Here is a 26,819-nt window from a genome sequence, read left to right as displayed (position 1 = left end):
AGCCAGTGTCCTCTTTGCAGTCACCTTTTAAGGTCACCACTGCCAGTCAGTCTTGGAACCCATATCGACCTACTGCATCCCTTATTACTGATCACTGACCCTGTCCAGAAGCCAGGTTCAGAATCCACCCTCAACTCCATTGCACTGGGTGGGGTCCCTGGCTCCACCCCCTCTTCCATTCCTTGACCCTCCAGCTGTCATATTGGAAACCTGGTACCAGCCAACCCTCTCCCAAACCAGGACTGTGATCTTCCGGATTCTGTGGTTTGGTAACACATTTGGATGCAGCAAGGAAGCCAGAGCCAGAGACCCATAAATCTCACTGATGGCTTCACCTGTGTGTGACAAAGACCAGGGGCCCCAGGTGTCTTTGACTGTCATCAGAAATTTAGAAGGAATCCACTTTCAACTTAGTGTGAGGGTAGATTCTGAACACTGTCCAAGAGAACAAAAGCTACCTGACTAATTAGTGATCTCCCCATCACTGGAAGTGTACAAAGAGGTGCTGGTGATGCTGCCAGGAGGGCTTCTGAGATGTGTGGGAAGTTGGGTGAAGTGGACAGAAATGGGTGTCATAGTCAGTTTGGGCATGTCCATGCTCTCTGAATTATGTGTGGCATAGGACCAGGACACCAGCATTTTGTAGTAGTTTATTTTGAAACTGTGTTTCTGGTCTCATGAGAAACTTTCCACAAGATTGGCTGTAAAGTGCCCAGTCAGAGCCAGACACCTGAGAGCTGTTATGATATGGGGTTGGCTGTGGGCTTAGAGTCTGGACTCCTCAATGGATAAATGGTCATAGATGACTTTGGAGAGCAAGAGCAGGCTGCAGCCTGAAGTCAATCTGTGGAAGGGCAAGGATTCCCTTCAGCCTGTTCCAGGGACCACTTCCACCCAACTCAATCAAGAGAGCTCTGACTCTGAAGCCACATCAAGAAGAGTGGCTTGTCTCATGGACACTGAGGGGTAGAGGGACAGAAGCCACCTGGACACAAAGGTCCCTCTGACCTCCCTCCCCATTCTGTAGAGAGAAGGTCGGGCGATGGTAGTAATGTTGTGCTGCTCCCACCCACCCCCTGGCTGTGGGCTTAGACTTGCAGGATGTGCACAAGGTGGCCTTTTGAGCAACTTGTCAGTGTCACCTCTGAGCTCTCCTCACCTTAGAAATGGCAATAAGGGATGCTCAACAGTGCAGAGTCGGGTGAGGCTTGCATGGCAGCTGTGTAGTAAGAAGAAGCTTGGTACAGGCTGACTCTGCTGGGCCAGACATACAAAGAAGGTGTGGGGTTGGAGGCGTCAGGTGGGTAGGGGGAAGCCACGGTCACCGCCAAGCCCTGCCAGTGCTCAGTGAGCAGAGATAGAGAGCCACTCATTTCTCCCAAAGAGGATTCTGTGTGCTGGCCAGCAAAGGGGTACTTATGTGAGAGGTGAGAATTCGCTCTCCCTGTGAGTGAAGGGCAGGCTGTGTGCCTATGCCCGGTGAAACGGCCTGTGTTCAGCTCTGATGAGGGTAGCCATGCCCATACCTGCACCCCCTGCATGGGGAAGGCTGTGAACCACCAAGGGGCAGAGGCCTCTTCTGAGAGCACCTCACGTGCTGTGTGCCATGGTGCTCCACCACACTGGTTACAATCGCTTGGATCAGAAACGTTAAGTGCATAACAATGAGCCTAACACGATAGCTGGCACCGATTAAGGTCTTACCACGTTAGGCCATGCTAAGCACCTAACATGGATTAACCTCACAGAATATAAGGTCGGTACTACTGTTATTCCCAATTTACAGATGAGAGAACCGAGGGCTAAGTGACCTGCTCAAGCTCACACATTAGTGAGTGGCAGGGCCCAGATTTCCATCCAGGCCTGACTGGGTCCAGGGCTTTTCATCTTCGGTGCTACTCTGCTTCCCACAGGAAGGAGGACTGTTGCATCTGATGTGGCCTGACACCAAACTCATGGTGACACCCCACGAAAGATGGTAAAAGATTGCATTTCATTGGCTAAGACTTGTCACGTGATCTCTATGCAAATGGAGGGTGGGGGTACCAGCAATCTCTCCTGTATTATACAGTCCCCCATGGGTAGGCGTTCGGGCTAATTCCAGTGTTTCACTAATACAAACAATACTGCCATGAAAATGCTCAGACATACCTTGGGGGCACATACAATTATATTTGTGGAGGAGATGCACCTAGAAATAGAATTGCTGAGTTGCTGGGCACATACACTCAGAAAGCCTATCAGTGTGCTTTCCCAAAGTGCTTAACCAGTTGACCCCCTACCTGCATGTACAGCTTGCTTCCCCACACCCTGGCCCAAGTGGATGTTCTCATGACTTTTAGTTTTTGCTGGTTTGACTGACCTTCTCATCATCTTGATTAGTATTTCCCTGACTATAAGTGAGTGTGTATTTTTCATGTTTATTGACCGATTTATTTTGTCTTGTGGGAGTTGTCTGTTCATAACCCTTGCCCTTTTTCTATTTTTAAAAATTGATTTCTAGATGCCCATTAATTATGTGTGACATCCTGCCCCCCAGCTCTCCACTTATTTTTAACTCTGTTTCTGGGTACATTTGTTTTTTGTCATATCGGGGTTTTTAATTTTTGAACTCAAACCAGACCATTTTTTTCTTTCTGGTTTTGGGAATTTGCATCTTGGCTTTTTGCCTGGGTTTGTGTATGTCCTTCTCACTCGAAGGGATGGAAACACTCTCTTAGATTTTCTTTTAATTCTTTAGATGATGTTTCTGTTTAGCTCCTTCCTCCATCTGGAATTTATTTTTGTATAGGATGTGATATTGGTTTTCTGGTTTATCTCGTGTATCTTACTTGTCCCATCGGCTCCACCTCAATTGTCCACGTGTTGGTGAGATGCCCCTTTTATTTTACACTAAATGCCTGTACATACTTCTCTTTATTCTTTCCCTTTGACTGTTCTGCCTGTTCTGGCACCAGTTCTAAGCTGTTCTAAAGATGGTAGCTTTATAGTACGTTTCAATAACTGGTAAACCAAGTCTCTACATATTGTTCATTGTCAAAATATCTTGCCCATTCTTAAACACTTTTTTCTTCAAGATGAACTTTGAAATCAGCTTGGCACAACTCATTAAACAATCCTGTTAAGTTGGGATTGGGATTGCATTGCTTTATGGATTCCTTTGGAGAAGACTGTCATCTTTATGATATGTATCTCTCTGTCCAGGAACATGGTGTTCAAGTCTTCTTTTGTGCCCTTTTGTTAAGTTTTATAGTTGTCTTCATATGGGTATTACTCAGACCTTGTGAGATTTAATCATAGGTATTTTATGGGTTTTGTGGCTATTGTGAATAGGTACTTTTTTCATTATGTATTCAAACAGATGATGATTATTGTTAACAGATGATTCTCTGATGGTGGGAGTAGTGAGCTTCCCATCACTGAAGGAATCATCCAGAGGCTGGCCAACCTGGTAGAGACTATAGAGGGCGTCCACCACCAGGGACACACAGTGACCTCCAAGGTTTCTTCCTAGTCCAAGAATGAGTGTGTCTGTGAAGTGTCAGAATCAGGACTTGATTTTGGATGAACTATAACTTTCTGTGAAATATACTTACCTTTTTTGATTTCTCTTTTTGTTCCCTTGACCTTGAATTGTTGTCTTTGGAAGCTGGGCCTTTTCCGCATGCCTAGAGAGAGGCAGCACATGTATCTTTCAGAACTGCATGTTATAGTGCCTGGAAGATTCTTCTGTGTATTCCCAAGGAAAAGGGAATGAATAATCCATGAATATTTAACCCATATTCCAGCTGTTATCTTGATGCCATTCTGATATACAGCCTCTAAAAAAATGATGGAGAATTATGACAACTGGAATAAATTCTGTCACTCAGAGAAGGGGCTCTTGGTCCTTTCTGAAGAACTATGGAGATGCAGGACTCCTTCATGGGCACCGCCCTCTCTCGGGGGATGGTGGGGAGATAGGACTGCTGATTATGCAAAAGCCTTGAGGCCTCCCAGCTGTCACCAACTCCGCTTCCTGCATGAAGCAGGGGCTTGTCCAGTCTGGTCCAGATGGTTATCTTCTTTTAAAAGATAACTTTGAAGGTCCGTGCCCTTCGCTTGTCAGCACCTAGTATCTGAGAGTTCACAATAGGCTGTGTACTGTGTGGGACCAGCCAGCCTCCGCACTCCTGAGAGCGGTTTGAGGGTCTGAGATGCTTCACCTGCAAGGCTTCCACCATTTGTAACGGGCCTTGGCCCAGTGGCTGCCAACCAGATCTCAAGATGCATGGCATCAGTTTCCTTGTTCTAGACTCCTGACCTAGATTTGGTCTCCACAGTCACACCTGCAAAGAGGGAATTACCCACCTCTGGGCTGTGTTAGGACATGCTAAATCATATAGGTGGTTTCGGGTGGTTCAGGGTCTGAGTTCAACTGGAAATGACACAAAATAAGTGGCTCCATGGGAGGCCCTGCCCAAGTAGGCCCTTCTATTGTGCCAAAGACTGAAGTGTGTCCCAAAGTCCTTTGACTTCAAGAAGACTCTGACTGGCTTAGACTGTTGCCTCTGCTGAAAGCAGACACCTTGGAGCCTGCCCTGGCAGAGTGTGGCCTTGTGTATGGATTGTTCAGCAGGAAGTCCTATGGAGATCCTTTCTCTGAGAGACTACCTGGCTCAGAGATGCCATGAGCAGGGGGTAGGAGCCCTGTATACAAGTGTGGGAGATCCCACAGAGGATGTCTGCTGGGGGCCTCAGGAGCCGTAGGCAGGAAGATATTCTTCCTGCCTCACAGGGCCTTCAGGTCAAATATTCTGAACTGTGTCTTTTATTCATTATACGAGTGTGCACCTGGTCACACTTTCTCTTCTAGAAAGTGAAGGGATGGACGGGGATTCCTGGGTAACTATACCAGACAGTTTTTTTATGCAGGTAGAGCACACCAAGTTATGCTGAATGCTTCAATGAATATTCTGCCATTTGATTCTCCTGTGAATGTGAAGAGGGCAGTATCCCCTCCAAGTCCCTGTAGCATAGTGCCTGGCCTTCTCCAGGCCCAGGGGTGCATCTCCACCAGCCTGGTCAGTCAGTGATTGGTGTGGCTGTTGTGTGGGTACCCACCTCCCCTGTAGACCTTGAGCTCCTCAGGGTGGACATCAGTGAACTTTTCATACCATAACCTCACATACAGGGCGTAGCACGCAATAGGGTTTCAGTAAACACGTATGGATTGACCAGTCAAGAATCAATGAATGATTAGGCTCAGAGAGTATAAGTGACCTGCCTAAGGTCATACTGTGGCAAAGCTGGCAGTTAGTCCTGAGTTTCTCTTTGTGAGTCCAGTGCATCTTTCACCACTCCCAAAGGCCTCTGAGGCCTCATTTCAGGACTAGGAAAAGGGTCTCAAAGCCCATGTCTTTAAGACGATATGACCTATCTCCCTCTCTGACTTGGAGTGTCCAGGGGATCTGCAGGGGAAGTCAAGTCAAAGCTTCCCTCTCTTTGGCCTCACCTTGGTCCACAAATAGAAGAGTCAGCCTTCTGTCCCCCCTCCCCCCCCACATAGGTGGTGATGTGAGACTGGCCCTAAGCACATTCCTACTGAGATCCACTTCCTCTCCGGGTGCAGGGGCCTCAGCCGTCCTCCAAGGGCTTCTGCAGCCCTGTAGAAACCTAGATGCTCAGGCCAGAGAGAGGGGCTGTCTCTTTTTCCAGAAAGTGAAATCCACGCCCTTTCTCCCAGACAATTAGCTCCATCGCAGCAGGAGAAACAAAAAGTACTTTCTGCAAACATTGGGGTTTGGTGAAATGTGTAACACTGGGTTCTTTGATGCTCCCGAAATCCCTCTCAGCAGGGTCCCTCCTTGTTTTGACTAATCATTTCTTCTTATTACTAACTGTTATGATTAGGAGAATTGCCTGCGTACAGGCCCAGTGTTTCCAAGACCCTAATGAGCAACACGTGCAGACATGCTCAGCATGGTCCTGGAACCACAGTTGCTCTATTTCTGCAGGGAAGCTACTGGAACAGTTCAGGAATAAGAGCTTCCTGCCTCCATGAGAGATTTACCCCCCAACCCTCAGCCCCTGGCTGCATTTGCATCACACCTGCACCTTACACCCTTAGTGCCTCCAGCTGGGTAGAAAAGTTTTTAGGATGAGATTTGGAACTAGCCAGGCACTCAATTCTTGATTCCACCACTCACCAGCCACATGACTTGGGCAGGTTGCTTAATATCTCTGAGCTATAGTTTCCTCATATGTAAAATGGGGATAATAGTTCCTACCTCATAGGATATTGGGAAGATGAGATTTCATTAAGTAATGGACCAAAATGCCTAAGATAGTACTTTGCATTGTAGGGCTTATTATTAAAACAAAATTCAAAATTCCATACTCCATTTAAATGGAAACCAAAGCCATCTCTTTGCTTTTTCATATGTTCTTTGGAGAAATCTACTCCAGGCAAACAACCGACATTAATCACTCCCTCAGTGGCATGAAACAAACGAGTTCCACTAGATCAAAGCCTTGTCCTTCTGACGTCCATGCAGATGGCACAGGTCTCTGTCCCCAGAAAGCCTATGTCCCTGGGGTTCATTTTAAACTGATACCAAAGGTGGCATAAAATTGGAATATTGGGATCTCAGTGCCACTAGAAAAAGTAAAGCAACATGATTTCCCCAGGTTTCAACATCCTCTCCTCCTTGCTCCAGGAGGACAGCCTACATTTTGAGGACAAGAGCCAGCATGCCTGGGCTTTCAATTGACAGGCACTGCTAGGTCTTCCAGACCCCGCTGCCTCAGGCCCCCAGCACAGCACCCTCTTTGGAAGGAACACCTCAGAACTTCAGACACCATCACCTTCATGTTGAGCAAAGCAATGCAAATGTTTGGTGCTCATCACTCACAAGTTGTAGACAATCCTTGGTCTGTTTTTTTCTAAAAATCCCCATCCCATCTAAGCTCACATTGTTGACAGAAGATGCCTCAGCAGTCTGTCCACTTTGATGCCACTGCTTTCTACCAGGTCCCTGATAAACTACTCCTGGTTTCCTGATATGGCCTCAAACGGCCAACGATAATACCTGACAACCCCTGCCACCACTGACCCCTGTTATTGTGTTGTTATTGGTGCCTGACATCAAATCTTTAGGCACTCCCCACTGCCATGGAGGAAGTGTCAGTGAACAGGGTGGAGAACTCACAGGCTCGTGCCCCTCTCCAAGGTCCTGAACTAGCCACATCACAGCCCTTCCCTCCCGGGCAACGGTCATACTTGTCCTATCTCTCCTGGAAATTCTACAACTAGTGAGGGAGAGATGGAAGAGGAATTCGTGTCTCAGGAGGGAAGGAGAAAAGGAGGGAGAGAGAGCTGAAATTAGGCTGCGAGTGTCATAGCTACACATGGCAACTAGAATGAATAAAGAGACGTTTTTTGTTTTGACATTGTTTTCAAATAACCAGTTACCAAAGAACAAACCACACTGAACATAAAGCTGATTTCATGTTTCTTTGATAGCTCTACTATCTTCTGACAGTTGCAAACTTTCCCTCTTTTGGCTAATGCTATCCTCCAACCCCTCCTGCTTTGAGCCCTGCTTGCTGTATTGAGGGCAAAGGCATAACTATCAGCCTGACTTGGTTTCCTGCATATTTTGCCTCATTGGAAGACCTCCAAAGCCCCCATTTCCTACCTGCTTCTGCTCCTTGACTCCCATATATCTCTCCATGAGTCTCAAAGACATTTTCCCCTTCTCCAGGAAGCCTTCCAGTCACTCTGACGTGATTCCTTTAAGTAGCTGTGTCACAGTTAGCAATGGGTAAAAAGATGTTCTGATAGAACTATCCTTTTTGGTAACCAATCCTGGACCACCCTCACCCATGTCTCCCTGGCCCCTTGAACCACACTTTTTTTCACAATCTCTACCTATGGTGTCATTTTCTGGTCTCCTTCTCAATCCCCTCTTCACTCAGTGCACGTTGAAGTGTGCAGTCATTTTTCCAAACAAAAATCTTGAATCTTCTCAGCTATGAGAACATTACCTCTTTGCATTCTCTTGACTCAGAATGTTCAGTAGTCTTGAGTATCAAATGTCCTTCCTGGCTCACTCCCAGACCCTATCTCACCTCTTTCTTCTAAAGGGAGATTGAGTAGAGGACATAGTTCATTGTAGGAGTAAAGGAGGAGTTTCCTTGCCCACAGGTAGAGGGAGAACAAGCAAGGCCAGATACCATTTCAAAGCTAGACTACCTCTTGGGATGCCGGGAAGCATATGTATAGGTGCACACAGAAGTCATGAGCCTAGGAGGTAAAAAGAGCTGGACTCATTTTGGGGACATAGCCCCATACCCAAGACTAGGATTCTATGCCTTCCTGGGTATGCTTGCAAGGGTTAGGTGGCCTAGAGACTATAGACCGGGGCAGATAGCCTCCAAGGTGCTTCTCCCCAAATATAGCTCCAACCTGTGGACAGGATCCCCAGACACCATCTCTGAATATTTTGTTCTGCATTGGTCTTACCTTTTCCCAAACATCTGTAACTCTTTGTGTCCCTATCACTTACATTTATCCTTAACTGGATGTGTTCACAATTCCCAGTACTCCATGGGTATGGGGTCTTGCCTCACTAATAAGCATCTGGGTTCCCCAGCCCCATGGGCTGTAACCTCCGTGTTTTCATGGCTTTCACAGTGCTCAGCACAGTTCTGGGTAATGGGTATCTGCTCAAGAAATGAGTGGCTGAATTGGATCAGTCTTGATCAGATGAGCAGAGCAGGGTTCCCAACCATCCAATAAACATAATACTAATAACAATAGCAGCTGACATTTACTGAGTTCTTCTGTGTACCAGCCACACAGCTAAACTCTTTGGGCATATTATCTCATTAAATCCTCAAAACTACCACTTTTCGGGTGAGAAAATTAAAGCTTAGAAGTTCATCTTCTCAAGGTTTGCCAACAAGAGAATATTTTTTAACTGGGTTGCTATGAACATTTAGAGGGGGTCATTGGTTGGTTTCAGAGACTCCTCAGAGTCTCTGAAAAATCATGTATGTGTTCAAGCATAAGTTTATTTTTCTTGGGAGAAGCTTGGTTGCTTTTCAGATTCTCCAAGGGGTCATACATACAATGAGGAGGACTGCATCTCTGGCTTGATGCAGAGCAGCACAATTCCAGCCTGCCCGAGGGGTCTCCCAGGGGTGCATCACCTCACTGTGGCTGTCAGCCTCACCAGCTACCAAGGGGGAGGGCTCTGAGGATATAGACCCAGCTACAGCAGTGTGCAGTTAGCTGGACACTGCCTGCTCGGCACCTCGGACTAGCCTGAAATTCACATCCAAATTCTGAGACCAGGAGGTTGGCCTTATTAAGATTCCTGATAAAGGAATTGGCTTTCGGGACTTACTTGTCTTCAGCAGATTTCCCCTTTCATACTCAGGGTGCTCTTATTTCCAGCTTACTGCCTACAAATACACACACCCACTCTCTCCCACCCACCCTGTCTCTCCATTCTTTAAAAAAAATCATCTGGCTCAAATCACATTAAAAAGTGGAGATTCTATCTCAATATTGCAACACTTGGGCCAGCCCTATGGCTCCGGAAGGAGCTTTTCTGTTTAACTCTTTGAAGTGCCAATGCCAACTCTGCCCCAGGCAGGCTGAGCCAACCTCTCAGGCACATCCTAGAAGACACTGGAGACTCATCCCCATAACCCAGGACCCACCGTGTTCCTTCTACCGAAACAGAGAATCACAGCTCAGCCGTTTTCCCATCCCTTCAAAAGACTGAGTTTTCCTAGCTCTTTTGACTGGAAGCTTCCATCAGTAGTAACCGTGGCAACAGATCAGAGTAGCTTCAAAAAGCCTGTCTGTATGTAATTAAGAAAAAAATGAGGATGTGGACATAAGATCAGGGAGCTTAGACAAGGAGGACCTGGCTCTGAGCCCTGCCACTGTACTTCCTGAGGGCTTTTGTGGACAGAGATGGCAGATTTTCTTCTCCCACAGGCATCCCTCTCTATTCCCTCTTGAACATTCTTGTTTGGTTGTCTCAATTGGCCTTCTTCCTGAAGACGCTACTGGGGGCCCTGGTTCTAGAAAAATATTCCCTGCAGGGGTAGGGCCCCAAACCCAGGGAGTACAGCGTGGATGGGTAGGGAGTGGCCCTAGCACCATCTTCTAGGGAGATTTGTTCAGAGGCCAAACCTGCTCTGATCAGGCTCTTCATTCAGGCATGAGAGAGGCCGAAAATTCTTCTTACAGGAATGTGCCCTGATCATCAGGACGATGGAGCACAGACCTGGGACCATCATCGTGTTAGCCACCCAGACACTGGCCCTGGCTTGCCTGGCCCGGAGCAGGCCTCATGGGAAAACGGACAGGAGCTAAGCATTGATGGGAGGCAGTCTGAGCCTGGGGGCTGTTTTATTTCATAGTACTTATTTTTATCTGAAATCATCTCATTTATCTCCGTGTTTTCTTCTTCCCTGTCCATTTTCTCTCACCAGAATGTAAGCTCTGTGGGAGCAGAAGCTTCTCTGTCTTGCTTTTTCCTATCTCCCAAGTGCCTAGAACAGTGCAAGGAGTATTTGTTAAAGGGGCAAATGTGTGAAAGAATGAATCATGAATGGGGTCCAGTCATTGTTTGTGGCCCAGACTTGGGTCACCTCCACAAATATGCACTGTGAGCCCAAGCACCAGGCCAACTCTGAGATAACCCTCCCCACTGCTGGTGAGGAGGCCAGGGGGAAGGACACAGAGCCGGGCACTTTCAGGCTCCCCTAGCTCTCCAAGTCCACTCTCCAGGGGAAGGCCGTTAGAGTCTATTCCTGCTCCTTAGACAGAAAGGATTCAGATTTATGCAGTCCTAGACTCAACAACCGTGTTCCCATAGGCCCCCGTTCATGCCCCACAGATGCATTTGCTCTGGATTGCAGCCATGGATGAGACGAAGTGGTTGCTTTGAATGAAGCCCTGTTTCAAAATAAACATGAAAAATCCCTCCTGGAAACCCACTTCTTTTCTTCCTAAGTGGGGAGCAAATGAACAGTCATAGAGCAGCATCAACCAGAGTGGGTCTCCTCAGCTGCCACCACACCATTGAGTCAGGGACAAGGCAGGCATCTGCAGACCAGCTCCTCACTTGCTGCCTTTATCTCACCGAAGCCTCTACCACTCAGGGTCACAAGCAATGGGGCCTCACTGTTGTTGCTGCATCCTCCGTCTGCCCCACTGCAGGGCACCCTGGCTCGTGCTGGAGAGGGGTACCCGCATGTGACTTTAAGCCTTGCACACTGAGCAGAGGTCAAAAACTTCAAGTGGAAGGGGCCTCCCCTGGGCAAAGTGCCAGGCATGAGAATCACAGAGACAAACCAGCCACCAGCCCCTGCCCACCAGGAGGCCACAGCATGGTAAGGACGACACAGAGGAAGAGACCATCACAATGCAATGATGGCATCTGGGCTAGGCATCTAGAAGTGGGCTTATGGAAGCCCAGGGCGGGCAGTGCATGACTACAGACATCGGGAAAGCCTCCTAGTGGGATGGGTGCTGGATCTTGAAGGATGAGCAGGAGTTTGTCAAGCAGCTAGGAGGAAAAGAATTCCAGACAGAGGAGAGAACCCTGTGCAGAGGCTCAGGGGCATGAAGAGAGTTTAGTGTGCACAGGAAATCCCAGGAATCTTCCTACTGGCCACAATATGAGGGGCAAGAGCCAAGTGGCCAGAGATGAGATCAAGAGCATTAAGACTACATGGGGGCTTGAAGGTCATTGGAAAGGAGGGTGAATTTTGAGCAGAGGAACACTATGATCCCATGTACGTTCAGGAACTCATACTCTGGCAGAAGAAAATGGATGGGAGAGATGCAAAGCGATGTTGGAGAATTAATTAGGAGGGTTTTGCAATAGGGCAGGAAAATTGACGAAGCCCGTCATTATGAGGTAGTGGGGATGTAGGGGAAGGGAAAGAGCTGAGGAAAAAGAGATGGAGCCAACACATCATGTGTCAGGGGACACAGAAGATGTGACTCCCAGGGTCTAGTTGGCAATGACACAGGGTGTCAAGGAAGGTAAGGACTGAATTGCATCCCCTGGATTCGTCAAGTAGGAGGCCAAAGGAAATGCAGGCATGGCCAAGGAGTGGGGAAGTAACCAGGCTGCAGGTGGCTGAGTAGGGAGAGAGGAGATGCAGCAAGTGCGACTCCACTTTGGAAAAGACTGGCTGGAGATTGAAAAAGAGATGATGTGTGATGTAGAGAAATGCCGGGTGATGGTGTTTGGGTTTTAAAATGGCAACAATCTATGCAAGTTTATGGAGAAGCTGGAATCAGGGGAGAGGGTGAAGTCAAAGCTCAAGGGAGGAAGGAGATGATTGTAAGAGGTAGGTCTCCGCAGGGTGAGAGGGATGGGTGGTCACTCTCCCAGACAGAACTTGTCTCTGCTCCTCCACCCAAGGCCTGTTTCTGAGGGATAGCCTCAGATGTCCCACAGATGATGCAGTAAGATAACATTGTTAAGGTATTTGCCCCACACCTAACATAGAACAAGCACTCGGTGAATGTGTTTACTCTGAGTATGAGAAGCAGTGGTCTAGCTGAGGCTAGGCTGTCTGCTATGAGAGTGAGACGGCAATGGCATTGACCACTGGGAGTTTGTGATCTGAGTCTCATCAGTCTGTGCAAACAGACATATCCAAGAGAGGCACTGGCCAATACAGATGTTAATGAATAGTACAGTGTGAGGTGAGGTTGGCCCAGCCAAGTAAGAGCCCACCTAGGGCAGTACTGACTCCCCTCCCAGTACAAGCCGTGTGCTGATTCAAAAAGAGATGAATGTTTATCCCTGGGCAGATGGGTGGGGAATTCTTGAATGCTATTTGCAAGACTTCAGTAAAAATGCTTCATGAATCCTGCCCTGTCACAAGCGTGCATGGAAGTTGTGCTTAAACTCAGCCCTAATAGGCTTTATATAGTACAGTACTGATTTTCTTTCATGTTATAATAGAATCCGATTTAATATTTGCTTTCTGCTCTAGCTGCTTGCTGTTGACTGATTCAACACAGAATCCTTCCCTGGTGCCCCCCGACCTCGTTGTTATTCCCTCATTTTGTGTGTTGGCATTTGATTCCTGTCTCCAGCATGAACCACTTTACACATGTCTTCCTTCAGCTGGCGACAGTCACGTGCATGAATTCTGAATGCATTACTCTCTGGAGCGGCTGCTCCAGCAGACCTACCATTAGGAAGGGGGGCTTCCCGGCAGGGTTCATTTCCATCAGTCAGACATTGAGGATATGCAGAGCTTAGCTTGGGAATCTGAGGCTGTGATCTGTTCTGTTCTTGGGCAGGAGATTCTCCAACTTAATCTTAAAACGCCCAGCACTGTGGCCATTAATTCAGCAACATTTTGCCCTCCTATGAAATACCAGTCTTTCTTGAGTTTTTGACAAGGCATTTAAAACCTTTGCCGGAATGTGAACATCAGCCTTAGACAGAGCTGTCCAGAGGGAAGAGGCTGCCCTTCTTGAGACCCAGTGAGCCTGGCTGGCTTGTAGGAGAGAGAGTCTGTTCAAGTCTCCTGTTATCTATGAGTGGATCGAACCACCAACCTTTGGAGTATGATATCATTGTAAGGCTAGATTTGGAGACAACATCTCCCTTGGTAGGAAAAGATAGCTGGTTTCACTAGCAGGCAGCACAGAGCTACAGTTAAGAACACGAGCTTTGCAATCAGGCAGGTATGGGTGTCCAAACTGGCTTCAGTTCTTATAGACCACATGATCTATAGCCAGTCCTCACTCTCATCTTTAATTTCCCTTCCTATAAAATTGAGTTAATTATTGTATCTTCCCTGTAGGATTCTTGGGATGATTAAGTGCACATAAACTAGCGAGCAGAGTGTCTGGAACAAACCCCTGTGCTCTTCTCATGTCCTGGGGTCAAAAATGGTGGCTGCATGAACCTCCCACCCAACTTTACTTCTTATCTTCATGCACCAAAGCTTGTGCAATGTGAATATTCTTCTATCCATATCCAAGTGTTCTGGCAGCCTGTCCTACAGAGAAACACCCCCACCGCCATGCATACACCACATAGATCCCAAATTGTGTGAGATTTTATGCAGGATGCCAGGATATGTTGGCTTGTGACAGGCTATTCATATCCCTCAACCCTTGAGTTCTACATCAATTAGGACAAGGAATCCAGTAAGTGTCCAATATACATACATATCATTGACACTAAAGCTGGCTGGAGGATGCGGCTTGGTCCTGAGAACAGAAAGATGTGAACCTAGGTCCTTGCATCCTCCTCTCCCTTGGCACACATGATTGAAAGAAGGAAAGCCACAGTGGGCACAGCTGAAAGGGGAGTTTGGGGTTGTCGTCTCTGTCTACCACTTTTTCTCAGAATCGATCAGAGCATGGAGATTTGGGGTTGAAGGAGGGGAAGAGATGCGTGCATGTGATGAGGGTGGGAACGCAGCAAAGGCAGATGGAGAGATGCTGGTCAGGAAGTGGCTGCACAGCCTCACTGGGCCCTTCTTTGTCTCCTTACAGGTGTCCCATCAGGTCCCCGCAACGTCATCTCCATCGTCAACGAGACATCCATCATCTTGGAGTGGCACCCGCCCAGGGAGACAGGTGGGCGGGATGATGTGACCTACAACATCATCTGTAAAAAGTGCCGGGCTGACCGTCGAAGCTGCTCCCGCTGCGATGACAACGTAGAGTTTGTGCCCAGGCAGCTGGGCCTGACAGAGTGCCGCGTCTCCATCAGCAGCCTGTGGGCCCACACCCCCTACACCTTTGACATCCAAGCCGTCAATGGAGTCTCCAGCAAGAGTCCCTTCCCCCCACAGCACGTCTCCGTCAACATCACCACAAACCAAGCTGGTAAGTATGGAGGCGTCTGTACTCCTTCTGTCCATCTGTGTGGCTGGCTCTTTGTCCATCTCTGTGCGGGAACAAAGCTATAGCCACACCCATTCTGCTAGTCTGCCGTCAGGGCTGCTTCCAGGAGTGAAAGTGTCAAGTGATGGGCATTTGTAGCCATAGGGAAAACAGGTATAGTGTTTCACCTGAGAGTGAGCTGGATTCTGAGGGATTTCCTCGTGCCTAGCACAAAAGCAAAGATGCATATCCAAGCCAGAGTAAGACATAGTGCTCTGCATCCAGCTGGGACTCAACAAATGCCATTGGAAAGATGGATGGACAGACAGATGGGTGGGTGGATGGACGGACAGAGGGATGGATGGGTGGGTGGGTGGATGGATGGAGGCACTGCATGATCTTGAGAACATCAGTGCTGCTTTATGAGAAAACCCAATGAAAGAAATTTCCCAGAAATCATGTGATAAAGTCAGTATTGCCTTCATAGATTATTTTTCAATTAAACCCATGTAATTCAAGAGTGCGTTATACTTTATAGCTTGCTCAGATGAATGCTACACTGTTACAGAGACCTCAGGTAGTTAGCAATAGATCGTTCCTGATAGCCAGTACATCCTGTGGCGTGCACAGCTCAGAACACATTTTCTTCTCTTCTCTTTATTTCTGTATCTTACTCTTCTGACCTTTTCTCTTTATTACTGTTCACACCTCTTGCAACAATTCTTTTCTTTTTATATCCATTTAACCAGTGCACTCACTCACTCACTCATTTATTTATTTGTTCACTCATTATTAAAAGATAGTTATTTAGCATCTACTGTGTGCCAAGCTGTAGATTAGACACTGTGAGGTATATGGCGATGCTGGGACACCGTTATTCCTCCCATGGAACTCATCAAGTGAAGAATTTACAGGAAATAGACACAAAGCACAAAGCTGCAAGGTAGTGTTTTCTAAGCATCATGTGCTGTACACATGCCGTAAATACCAAGGGAGTTAGAGAGAAATGAGCAATCTCTCCCCTGGGGTGACGATGCAAGGCTGCAGAGGGGAAGTGGACATCACGTCTATAGGCAATGGGGGTCATAGGCAATGGACCATGGTCTTATTTGGAATTATGGATTTTTCTCAATCAACAGATTCTAAAAGGAGAGCTTGTTAGCGGAAGAGCAGGAGCCAAGCATCTTTCTTTGCTTTTTCTCCCTCGGTGTAACTTTCCTTCTTGACCTCCTCTCTCCTACTCCATTGATGTTTTTCTACTTCTCACCTCCCCATCCTCAGCTCATTCTGCCGCTTTTAATACCAGGCATCTTTGATGGCAGATGATTCTTGGGTTTAAGCTGTCAGAACTGAGAAGAAAAAAAGGTGTCATAGGAGAGCGTGGCTGTCCAGATGGCTGCGTTGTTGCTGGGAGTGTCTGTGTTCGTGTGTGCGTGTTTGTATGTATGCGTATGGTCACGTGTTTACAGGCACACGTGTGTAGTGAGAAAATAAGAGTGGAAGTGCGGAAGCCTCCAGCTGGTGACCACAGCCCCAGCGCCATGGAGACAAAGGTTGTGACAGTCTATCTTACCGAAAGAGACGGGAATGGTAATTTCTGCATCATGTTGAGTGTGTAACATGGGCAGCCTTTGTTAGCAGTATTTCACTTGGAGAGTTTAAGGCAGAAAACTGGCTGAAATATTTTAGTGTCCCAGCTTCTGGGAATAATAATCCTGCCAGGCTGTCATGTTATGCTGGGCTTGGCTGTCTTTTCTGTCTCTTTAAGCATGTGCGAACAAACCTGCCACTTATATTGGTTTGCTTTGATTTCTGCGCCTCCCTTCTCTTACCCTGCTATTCCCGAACCTGCCCATCTGCTTGCCTTGCCATCTGCACCTTCCCTGGCTGCAGAGGAGCTGAGAGACCAGGGTTCCTGCAAGGGCCCTGCGTTACCAACGTTCAAAATATTTATTTTTATCCTCACCCATTCGCTCCTTCAGGAGCATATTTTTCTTGCCCTTTGTTCCTGCTCTAAGGTCCTTTATCCTTAATCTTCCCTGTTTTGTAGTCCCAGCCCCATTGTCACCTTCCAATCTTTGATTTATCTTTGGGAATTCTGGAGTTGGGTGCCAGAAAGTTGACAGTCAATGAGAGAATGGTACAGCTGCTTCTTGGTGGCACATGGTTATTATAAAATACATGTCAGTGGACCAGTGGTTCCTGACCTGTGGGCTGCGGGGCTCTGAGGAACATGGTGTTATCACACTGCTTTGGGCATCCACATGAGAATGCAAATTATTCTCAACCAATAGATAATTTTTTTGAAAAGATGAGAACCTTCAAAATAAACACTGGAGACTTTACCTCTGCAAGAGCAGTTTAGAAACATGAATGGAAGCTACATTTTTTAAGACATGAAAGAGAGACTAAATAGCAGGCATCATAAAATCTCTAATGACTCAGATCCATTAAGGGATGTGGCGGATTGGGCCCAGGTATCACCAATAAATCATGACATGTCCAACCCCTTTCCAGGCACCCCTGAGCTCTTCCACTCTAGGGGAGAGCCAGGTGAGCCTCCCCATCCCAGCCTCATGGTATGTTCTGGCCCCCAGGGTCCTATTGTTTGGGTCATGAGTAGGTAGATGGCAGGTAAAGAATTTGACCCAGAGCAATCCTGGAATCAATCATTCAGTCAACTGATAAGTGTTTATCTAGTGCCTATTCTGGGTCTGGAACTGCCCAAACTGAAATAGCTGGGCACCATTGAGTGGGTCCCGAGTGAGGAGAAGATGAGTAATAATTATTATAGCTAACACCTCATGTTTGTGTTTCATTTGAATTGACAAAGAATTTTGGAATACATGGACCCATTTGATCCTCATAATTACCCTATGAATTAGGCATTGTTGTTCCCATTTTTCAGATAAGGAAGCAGAGACTTAAAGGGGTTTGGAGAATCTAGGATTAGAGGAGGGTCAGAAGGACGTGGCGTCTTTGTTTCTGCCTTCCTGTTTCCTGCTCTAAAAAGTGGACAGACCCTCTGGGCTCTTGATTTCATACTCTCCAAGCATGGAGGGGTTATTCAGAGCCACCTGATGCCATCCTGCTGAGAGGGGGGACCTCACTTTGCAGCCTCTGTTACCCTTCCATAATTTTCTCTGTGACACTGAACGATAAAAGGCTTTACCCTGCCTCCGGAGGCAGATGCATGATGAGTGTGTGTTTGCTGAGGGGTACAAGTTGTTCCCAAGGTGAATTGGATCCTGACAATGGATGTAAGGGTCACCTGAGAGAAGGGTTTGGACAAGTTGGCTGCCAAGTGGTTGTGGACTTGATCTGACGCCTGATGCTCATGAACGTCAGACTCTTTCTTGGGCGGCTGCTTGCTGCTCTGGGCTGCTCCTCTTTTGTTTAGGAGCTATGGTCCGCGTCTATGGCTGGGCATGCAGCTCTTACTGTTCAGCAGACACAGGGTTGTCTTGCTTTTCCTTCCCGGGGCTGTCCAGATGTGCCACACTGATGTTACATCATGCTGCTCTCATGAGCCCTGCCCAGTGGAGGCAGGCAGCTCCTCTTAGCTGATTTAGGTACCGGACAAAAATGGTTATGGTTGGCATCAGTCCATCAGAGACAGTCACTGATATGCATTTCTTGACCCTAAAGTTGTGATCTAAGAAGAGATCATAGGAGATTTTGTAATCATCTTTTGGTCCATTGGGCACACAGTAGATACAGTTCTTCCCCTGGAGGCAAGCATGACTAGGGGCGTAAGGAAGGGTCTGTTGAGTCCTGTTGAGAGCTTCCATCTCCTTCCATGATGACCTCAGTCATGTATATAGTCAGATTCCTCAAGGATCTTGTTTCACTTGGAAAATATCAGGATAGGATCCTTACCCAGCACATAGGCAGTGGCAAAGAACTACCATTTCTGAGCACCTCCAACGTGCCAAGCCCCTACCAAGTTCTTTAAAAAGATGAGGTGGTTCAGATGAAGAAACTGGGGTCAGAGTGCTTTTGAAATTTGCTTAGCATCTTACAGCCAGCAAATGATGTTTCTGAGTTTCAAATTCAGGTTTGTGGCCATTTTATCCTCAGACTAATCAAAAATCGCATTATGGTGAGCTGTGTAAGTTGTAAGCTCTCTCTACTCTATTGCCACATAGCCGGGCCACTTTAGCTGTCAAAAAAATGTCCATCATTTTTGGTCAGGGTTGGTCATGAATTATGCAAACTCAGATTTACGTGAGGTCTTCAGGGATGCAGCCTTGCACCGAATACAGCTGCCTTGAGTTTAAAATAGACCAGATCAGGTGGAACTCTCTCTGTTCCAGTGGCCAAGCGATCTGCAGAGCGGTTGTTATCACCACTAACTCCTGCAGTCACTCGCTGGCACCTGGCCCCAGATTCAGACTGATGGCCAGATCATCTGGCTGTCAGAGAGAATTAAAGTGAATGACAAACTTTAATTCTCTTTTCTGCCAACTAGACTCAGAGTATCAGAGCTGGGGATGGGGACCTCAGAGGAAATCTTGGAGAAAATAAATAAGACAAATCAGACCAGCACATCTATATAATCAACTTGTAGTAAGACAAAATAAAGTCAGTGAATTTGGGACCATCTAAGCCAGAGAGAACTAATTCAAAGACCCATGAGGCCAGGCAGGTAATGGACAGGAGCAAAGCAGGGCCAGGTATCAGGCAATAGGGACTGGTGGGGACTGCAGGGAACTGAAGAGAACATGGGCAGCCCCTACTCAACTCCAGCAAGTAGTGCCATACCCAGCACTTCCAGATCTTATAAGCTGAAAATCCAGATTTAAAATGTTGACAACTAATTAGAAAATTTTAAAGCACTTGAGAGCCAAACAAATCCAATTCTAGATTTGGTCTGTTGGCTGTGGTTTGCAACCTCTGATTCAGAGGGCTAATCAGATTGACCCAAGCTTGAAAGGTGAGTGCGCTATGTTACTGCAGTCTCCTTCCACCATGGGGCAGTCCCCTTCTTCCCCTTTTGGGCTCATGGTGGCATAGGTGTGGAGGAGTCCTGGGGCTGGTGCCTTTCTCTGCTCCTCATGTGATTCATGCAAGTTCATTGAACAGCCATGATCCCTCTTTTCTCAACTGCAAAATGGAAGTAATGACACCTGCTTCCTGGTGAAGCTGCGACAAGACAATGAGACAGGGGATAGAAAATTACTTTGTAAGCCATGCTGTGGACTGGGAGATGAGCATCGTTTCTGAGAATATGTCCTGAGCCAGACAGCAATTTGCTGGACTTTTTCTATCTAGGCTGTTTCCTTCCAAGGCCCCTCAGTCTCTTTGTTTGGGGGTGATGTCATTCATATCAGATGGATGAGAAGTATTGGTTTGTCCATTCTTCAAGGAAGGAATAGGCGAGAAAGGAGAGCAGAGCAGTCTGCGTCCCAATGAGTAAACGATGAGGGCAGGAGTAGAGCCAGGAACTGTGTATCTGGCACAGGCTGATCCTGCCACTCAGAGGAGCCCTTCTGTACCTCCTCATCGTGTGTTTGCAGACGCAACACTTTTCCCTTTACTGTCGTGATGTCATCAGCAGCACTTATGTCTGACATTTATCTTACACACAGTTCATGTATGGCCTGCTGTTCTGATTGCAGGTGGAATACTGACATATTCACTATGCCCACAACACAGACACAATCCATTACTTCATTTCTTTTTTACAAAATACTACATTACTTCTGTTAATAGTCACAGGCCCCTATAGTTTGTCCATTTTTAAGGCATTTTTGAAGTTCTTAGACAATTAAAGTCACTCAGAGCCGCCACTTTTTCTACAAAAGAATTACCTAGCCCACCAATTCCTCTGAACACATTACCTAATTTGCATTATTCCTTGGTTAAATATAGTATTTGCATGCATAAAGAATAATCTTTGAATATGAAAAGGAATTTTATGATGTTGCAATATATTGAGCTCTTTGGAGGAAAGATATTATGTAAATCTCAAAATTAAATATTAAAACAATATTACACTGCTGCCTATAAAAATTTAGAGTGTTAAGATCCATATGCTGAAACTAGTTCATTTTTAAGGGCTGATCTCATTGGAAATTAGCAGGCGAAATTTGCTCCAGAGAAGAGAAAAGATTGAGTCAGAACTTTAAAAAGACTGGAATGACTTTAAAGAAAACTTTCGTGGAAATTAATAAAGAAAAGTTTAAAAACCTTAAGTAAATGAAATTTTCACTGTTCTTAATTCAATTTCATCGTTCATTTCATTGCTTTCTTCTCACTGTTAATTCCAAAAAGGTTGTTTTTATTATTTCTTAATCCCTGGCATTGAGAAGGAAATTCCAAGTGTCCCCAGAAAGGTCCTGGCCATTTGCAAACAGTGGCATCTTGTCTGCTGAGCTGAGCAGGTCAGTATGTAGCACTGCCCATGACCAAGGTCGTGGCTTCCACCCCTGGCAGCCTTGGGGCTCCCCACTAGATGGTGAGCTCTACGGAGAATCAGACCTTCTCACCTACCCCACACAAGGAGGGACCACACAGCACTAGGCATGAAGAGCCTTGATAAATATTTGCCAGGGTCCTTGAGTCCCCACATATGAGCATTAGTATATAAATGTTTGGCTGGTGTATGGTGATCAGAACATGTCCTGGTGGTCCACAGGTGGCCAGGTGATCCCTCCAGGTCAGCCAGATGAACAGGCACATTCCTCCTCTTGGCTCCTAGAAGGAAATTTAAGATAATGACTTTAGGATGATGCTACAAGCCCAGTTCCACTCAGAGGAACACAGTGAGAGTCAGCCACACTCAAAGGGGTTGGTTGGTTTGTTTGTTTAACCACTTTAACTTTGGAAATGTACTCATCCATTCAACACAGCATTTGTGACTGCTTTCCACAGGCTGACTTACTGGTTCCTGCTTCTAGGGGCTCCCATCCACCTACTCAACATATTTATCAAGGCCTTCTGTGGTCTTACACGGCTCCAGGCACCAGGAACATAGGAGCAAACAGCACAAACAAAACTGTGACTTGAGAGGCTCACGTTCTAGTCACAGTACTCGCTGAGACTGGGGTCAGAGGCGCAGAAAGTCACAAGTGAGTGGTGGCTACCTGTGAGGCACCTCAAGGGGCCCTCAGCCAGGCTCTTGGTACCACAACCTGCTGTGGTTCCAGCTCTCACTTCCCAAAAGTTAGCAGGTAACCACATGCAGTTGCCAGAGAGCATTTCCATCTGTGGTGGTTGTTGCTATGCAGTGACAGCATTGGGTGGGATATTCCATTGTTCACCAACTGATCAATTTGAACTTCTTGTGAACAGATATCACCTGCTGGGCCATGTGGTGATTGGGTGTGGGAATTCTCCCCATTCCAGGTCCTGAGCATTGCCTAACAACACTGCTAACAGCTGGAGAACAGCTGAAAATGCATGGCTGCGAGGATGACGAGAGGGGCTCATGGGACCTGGGGACCTGTTTGCTCATTTTACTCCACTGTGGGCCAGGCACACCAAGTAGGTGGCTTGTGAAGTAAAAATGCGACTGCTGGCAGTGAGGCTGTAGTAAGTCTCTTACCCTGCTCAAAGTCCAAATAAGATTGTTCTAACCCTCGTTGCAGAGGGAACCTCTAGTTGGATTACGAGATAGTTGCTGTTTGCCTCACAGCCCCAGCAAAGGGGGTGGAGAGAGGAGGAGTCCCGGTGAGGTGTCCGCTCCACGCTCCTCCACAAACGTCAGCCCTGTGAGCTGACTGTAATCTCCAAGCGAGCATGCACCGGATCCATCTTATTGACTATGGTTCCCCAGTGTCTAGCCAGGTGCCTGAAATAATAGCATTCAATAAATGTTCATTGAATGAATTAATAAATGATCGGATAAATGTATGAATGAATGCCTCAATCTCTCCTAATCTAATCTCAGGGATCAGGAAATAGTGCAGTTTGAGCTCTTTCCTTCCTCGAGCATCTTTGGGTGGGCCTTGCAATTGGAGTTAATTCTCCCATATGTTGGTGAGATCTGGCACTTCCTGGGTGCACTGTCCTCCCAAAACATGGCCCTGTGGGAGGCACTCTGCTGTGACCTGGGCCGCCCCGCTCCCCCACGGGCAGGGCCCCAGCTGTTGAGCAAGCTCAGTTGGGGGTAGCTGCGAGGGCATTCCAACGCCGTTGTCTGTCCACCTGCACGCCAGTTCCGCGCCTATCATTTTCACAGCACCATCCATGTTAAACAGGCAGGAGCACCAGGGGTTTTTGAATGCAGCAATTAACAAAACAGTAATCAAGCTAAGTGTTTAATTTCAGAAAATTAACATCTTCTCTGAGCGGATGTGAAAGATGGGGAAAAAAGGCACATTAAATGTTCTGGGTAAATAAAGGCATCACCGGACCACAAATATTTTCCAGTGCAAGGGAGACTTTCTGCCAACCCCCCAGGCCTTGGGACCAGTTTCCTTCTGAAAGCTGAACTACAGGACAACATCAGCTGTAGAACTGAGCCCTAGGATTTTAAAATGTGTGTTTCTCTCTTTTACTTTTCTTTTTTTTTTTTTTTTTTTGAGGGACAGAGCAAATGCCTTATCTATCCAGAAGAGCTCAGGGGAACAAGGGCCCATTCGTGCCCCTGTGAGCCTATCTGCCTCATAGAAAATCCTGATGTGTGTGTTGTCTTCTCTGAGCTGTGCTAGTTATAAGGGTGACACAGTGAGTTCTTGAATGTGCATTAGTTTTTTTGTGAATAGATCCTATTTCTCCTGATGGACTGAGGGCTTCCGAGGGAAAAGACCAGGTCTCGCTCCTCCAGTGTCCCCTGCACCTCAGCACAGTGTCCCCTGTTCCGGGATGTCCAGGCTGGCCTTACATAGTGGGGAAGTCACTTTCTCTCTCACATTCACTGCTTTAACCCGTAAATTGTAAGAGTTGACAGAAAACTGAATGACCTCGGATGTCCTTTCAAAGTTTAGCATTCTCATTTCCAGATTTCTAGACAAAGAGTTCTCAAACCTGAGCATGCATCAGAATCTCCTGGAGGGCTTGTGAAAACACAGATCGCTGGGCCCCACCCCAGAGTTTCTGACTCAGTGGGTCTGGGTGGGGCTCAAGAGTCTGCATTTCTTACCAGTTCCCAGGTGATGCTGATCTGGGAGCACATTTTGAGAACTGGCTGGGTCAGGTGGATGATCCCAATAAAGAACCCCCACTATTCCAGAGGTAATATCAGAAATGAGGGCCTCTGCCCTAAACCCACATCCCCAGAGCAGCGCCCAACCCCCAGCCCCCAGTTGTCACCCTCCCTTGGCTTGGAAACAAACCCTTAGTGGATGGACCCATGAAGGAGGCACCTGTGTGGGGGTGTGAGGCTGACTCAGCCACCCAGGCCGGAAGCCCTCACTATCTCCCCCATACCCACTTCACTGAGCCCATGATGGTACTCCGCCCATATTCTACAACAGCATCGAACTGATACTACCCACCCAAAGCAGTCCTCTGTCCCCAGGTGACTCCAGGGTAGAAAGGGAGATTGGAAGGCGGTGTCAGGGTCATCTCAGGGCACAGCCCAGAGCAAAAGCAAAGAAGCCAATGTCCACAATAGGGGAAAACAATTAGAAAAATAATGAATTCTGCTTCTGTATTCATACCCAGTCTCCAAACTAATTGTTTATTTGTTTAATCTACTTTGACCAGAAGTGTTACTGCACCAAAAATATTTAATGAGTCAGGCTTCCTAATGTAAAATTCAAGCATATTTGTGCAATGAAATGAGTTTTCATCAACAGAGGGAGAACCTGTTATCTAAGCAGTACCTTCTCAACAAAGTTATCTTCTAGAATAGAAATGTCAGAGGAAACACAATTCATCATTTGCACAATTCCTCATTGTGCAAACTGTTCTTCTTTGTCATCAGTACTAGTGGGTGTGAAATCTTTAGCTGACATTTAAATATAGATTTTGGGTTTTCTCTAAGAACGTGTTTCATATAAGAAGAAGGATAACCCACCACCCCCAACTCCTCACTCCCAGCCTCATCACCTGTGCCTTTTAGGAACTTGTGTAATTTAATGTGAGGCCTCGGGGGACTTCTGGAGGCTGCCCAGCACTTTTGGGTCTCTCTGTGAACCTTCTGAGTCTCGACCGGGGAGATAGGAAATGGACTGGCTTCAGGGGTCTGGGATTCCTGCTTCTGATTCACCCAGAGCAGCTCTGAATTGTGCTGTTTCACACTTTATGCTTCAAAGAAAATTTTGTTGGGAGAAAGGATTCCACAGCTTAAAAAGAAGGAAAATTAGAAAACCGCTAACGTTAGGGTCACATTTCAGCTGAAACATCCCACTGAGATGGGGATGGCCATAGCCTCCGGCTTCTGCCTCTGCACCATGTAGAAGCACTCCGGTCCCCACGCCCCCAGGACTGTTATATTCAGAACCGCTCCTTATTCCTCCCCAGGTTCAGGCTGCAGAATAACAACCCTGCCTCCTCACCTCTGCATCTTTCTCCTTTGAAGGTCAATATCCATGTTAGATGCAACTACGTGATTTTCTGACCCCTTTTATTTCCAATGTCTTTAGAGAAGATCCTGCAGTCATTCCATTTCCTGAACATCTATTATGTGCTAAGACAGTGGGAAGAAGCTAAAAACATGACTTCTGCCCTAAAGAGTTTATTCCACTGATGCGGAGCAGAGATGAGCCCCCTGGAAAGTTAGATAACAGTGCTCTGTGTCCCAAGGTGGTGATTACAGCCCAATGAGAGTTATTAAAATAGGGCTTTGAGTTGGAAGGAGGGAAGGGGCACTTTTGTGGGCGTGGTCTGGCAGGGCTAAGCCAGGGCAGTGTGTGGCCTGATCTGTGCCTCCGAAGACTGGTGGGGTTATGAAGAGAGGCAGGCAGAGCGGGTAGTACTACAGGCAGAGATCCCAAAAGCTGAGTTCTGCTGGAACACAGTGAGTGGAGAAGTTAGATGAGAGCAGCAGGTTTGGGAAAGAGAATAGGGGGAAGCAGCCTGGACCGGCCAGTGTTAAATGTTAGAGAGGGAGTTAGGACTTTTTCCAAAGGGGAGCCACTGAAGGTTTTTGACCTTCAGAGAAATGTGGGTGAATCGAGCTTTGGAAAGATTAAGGTGGCTGGAGTGCAGTTTGAAGTGAAGAGGCCCAGAAGTGAACAAGGGATTTGGGATAGGATATCAGGTGTAACGAGATACAGGTGACAAGACCAGGAGGAAGGCCAGGGCAGAGCCAAGGGAGCGTCCATGACTCCTGGGCCTGAGTCACACCATCAGATGGGCGGGCCACGGCTCATCCTTTCGGTAAAGTCACAAAGTCCTGTTGTCCTCACGGACAAGCCACCTCACCATTTACTTTCTAGATTATTTCCCAGAAAACTTCAGGTCATCTCAAGATATCACAGGAAATCATCTCTCCTCTGGAGTATTTATCACACCAACCTCTGGGGAACCCCACTGTTAGCCTTCCCTTTCTCCAAACCCATTCTTATCCATCGCCTCCACCTTGACTGGCTTGACATGTTTATTTATCCCCTCAAAGATATTTATCAAATAAATACCCAAGGCTGTCACTAGACCATGTTTTTCACATTTACCTTGGGGAACTATGCCCAGGGATTTATTTGCATATGTGAACAGTGATGGACCCAGAAGGAGACTTTGAGGTGGTTGCCAGGTCCCCTGGCCTGGCAGACTGGATCGAATTGGAAGGAGTAACACAGGGCACATCCTCAGAACATTTGAAAAATTCATAACATAAGGATTAATATTCCTGTTTTATAGTTGAAGAATTCGAGGCCACAGGAAGTTAAATAACCTTAGCCCAAGATCACACAGTAAATAGACGGCAGGGCAAGAATAGGAGCCCACTCTTCTCTGCAGCATCTATAGGGCCCTAACCATAGCCTTTCTCTATTTTTGCTAATTCCTACTGCCCTGGGCTGGGGCCCTAGGCTCCTTACTGTTCCTTACTCTG

The 26,819-nt window shown here is 47.0% G+C and overlaps 1 protein-coding gene across 1 annotated transcript in view; it reads left to right on the top strand.

Annotated features, from left to right (window-relative positions):
* The window catches only part of EPHB1 (EPH receptor B1), a 429,979-nt gene that overhangs the window by 302,812 nt on the left and 100,348 nt on the right, over nucleotides 1-26,819 (top strand). Inside the window, exon 5 of the mRNA XM_004419346.3 lies at nucleotides 14,543-14,878. Within this exon, the coding sequence (XP_004419403.1) occupies nucleotides 14,543-14,878 (336 nt within the window). The remainder of the gene's footprint in view (nucleotides 1-14,542; nucleotides 14,879-26,819) is intronic.

This window comes from Ceratotherium simum, chromosome 5 (genome assembly GCF_057802395.1).
Source record: "Ceratotherium simum simum isolate JZ-2026a chromosome 5, ASM5780239v1, whole genome shotgun sequence".
Taxonomy (NCBI): Eukaryota; Metazoa; Chordata; class Mammalia; order Perissodactyla; family Rhinocerotidae; genus Ceratotherium; species Ceratotherium simum.
This window is presented reverse-complemented; position numbering and strand designations above follow the sequence as displayed.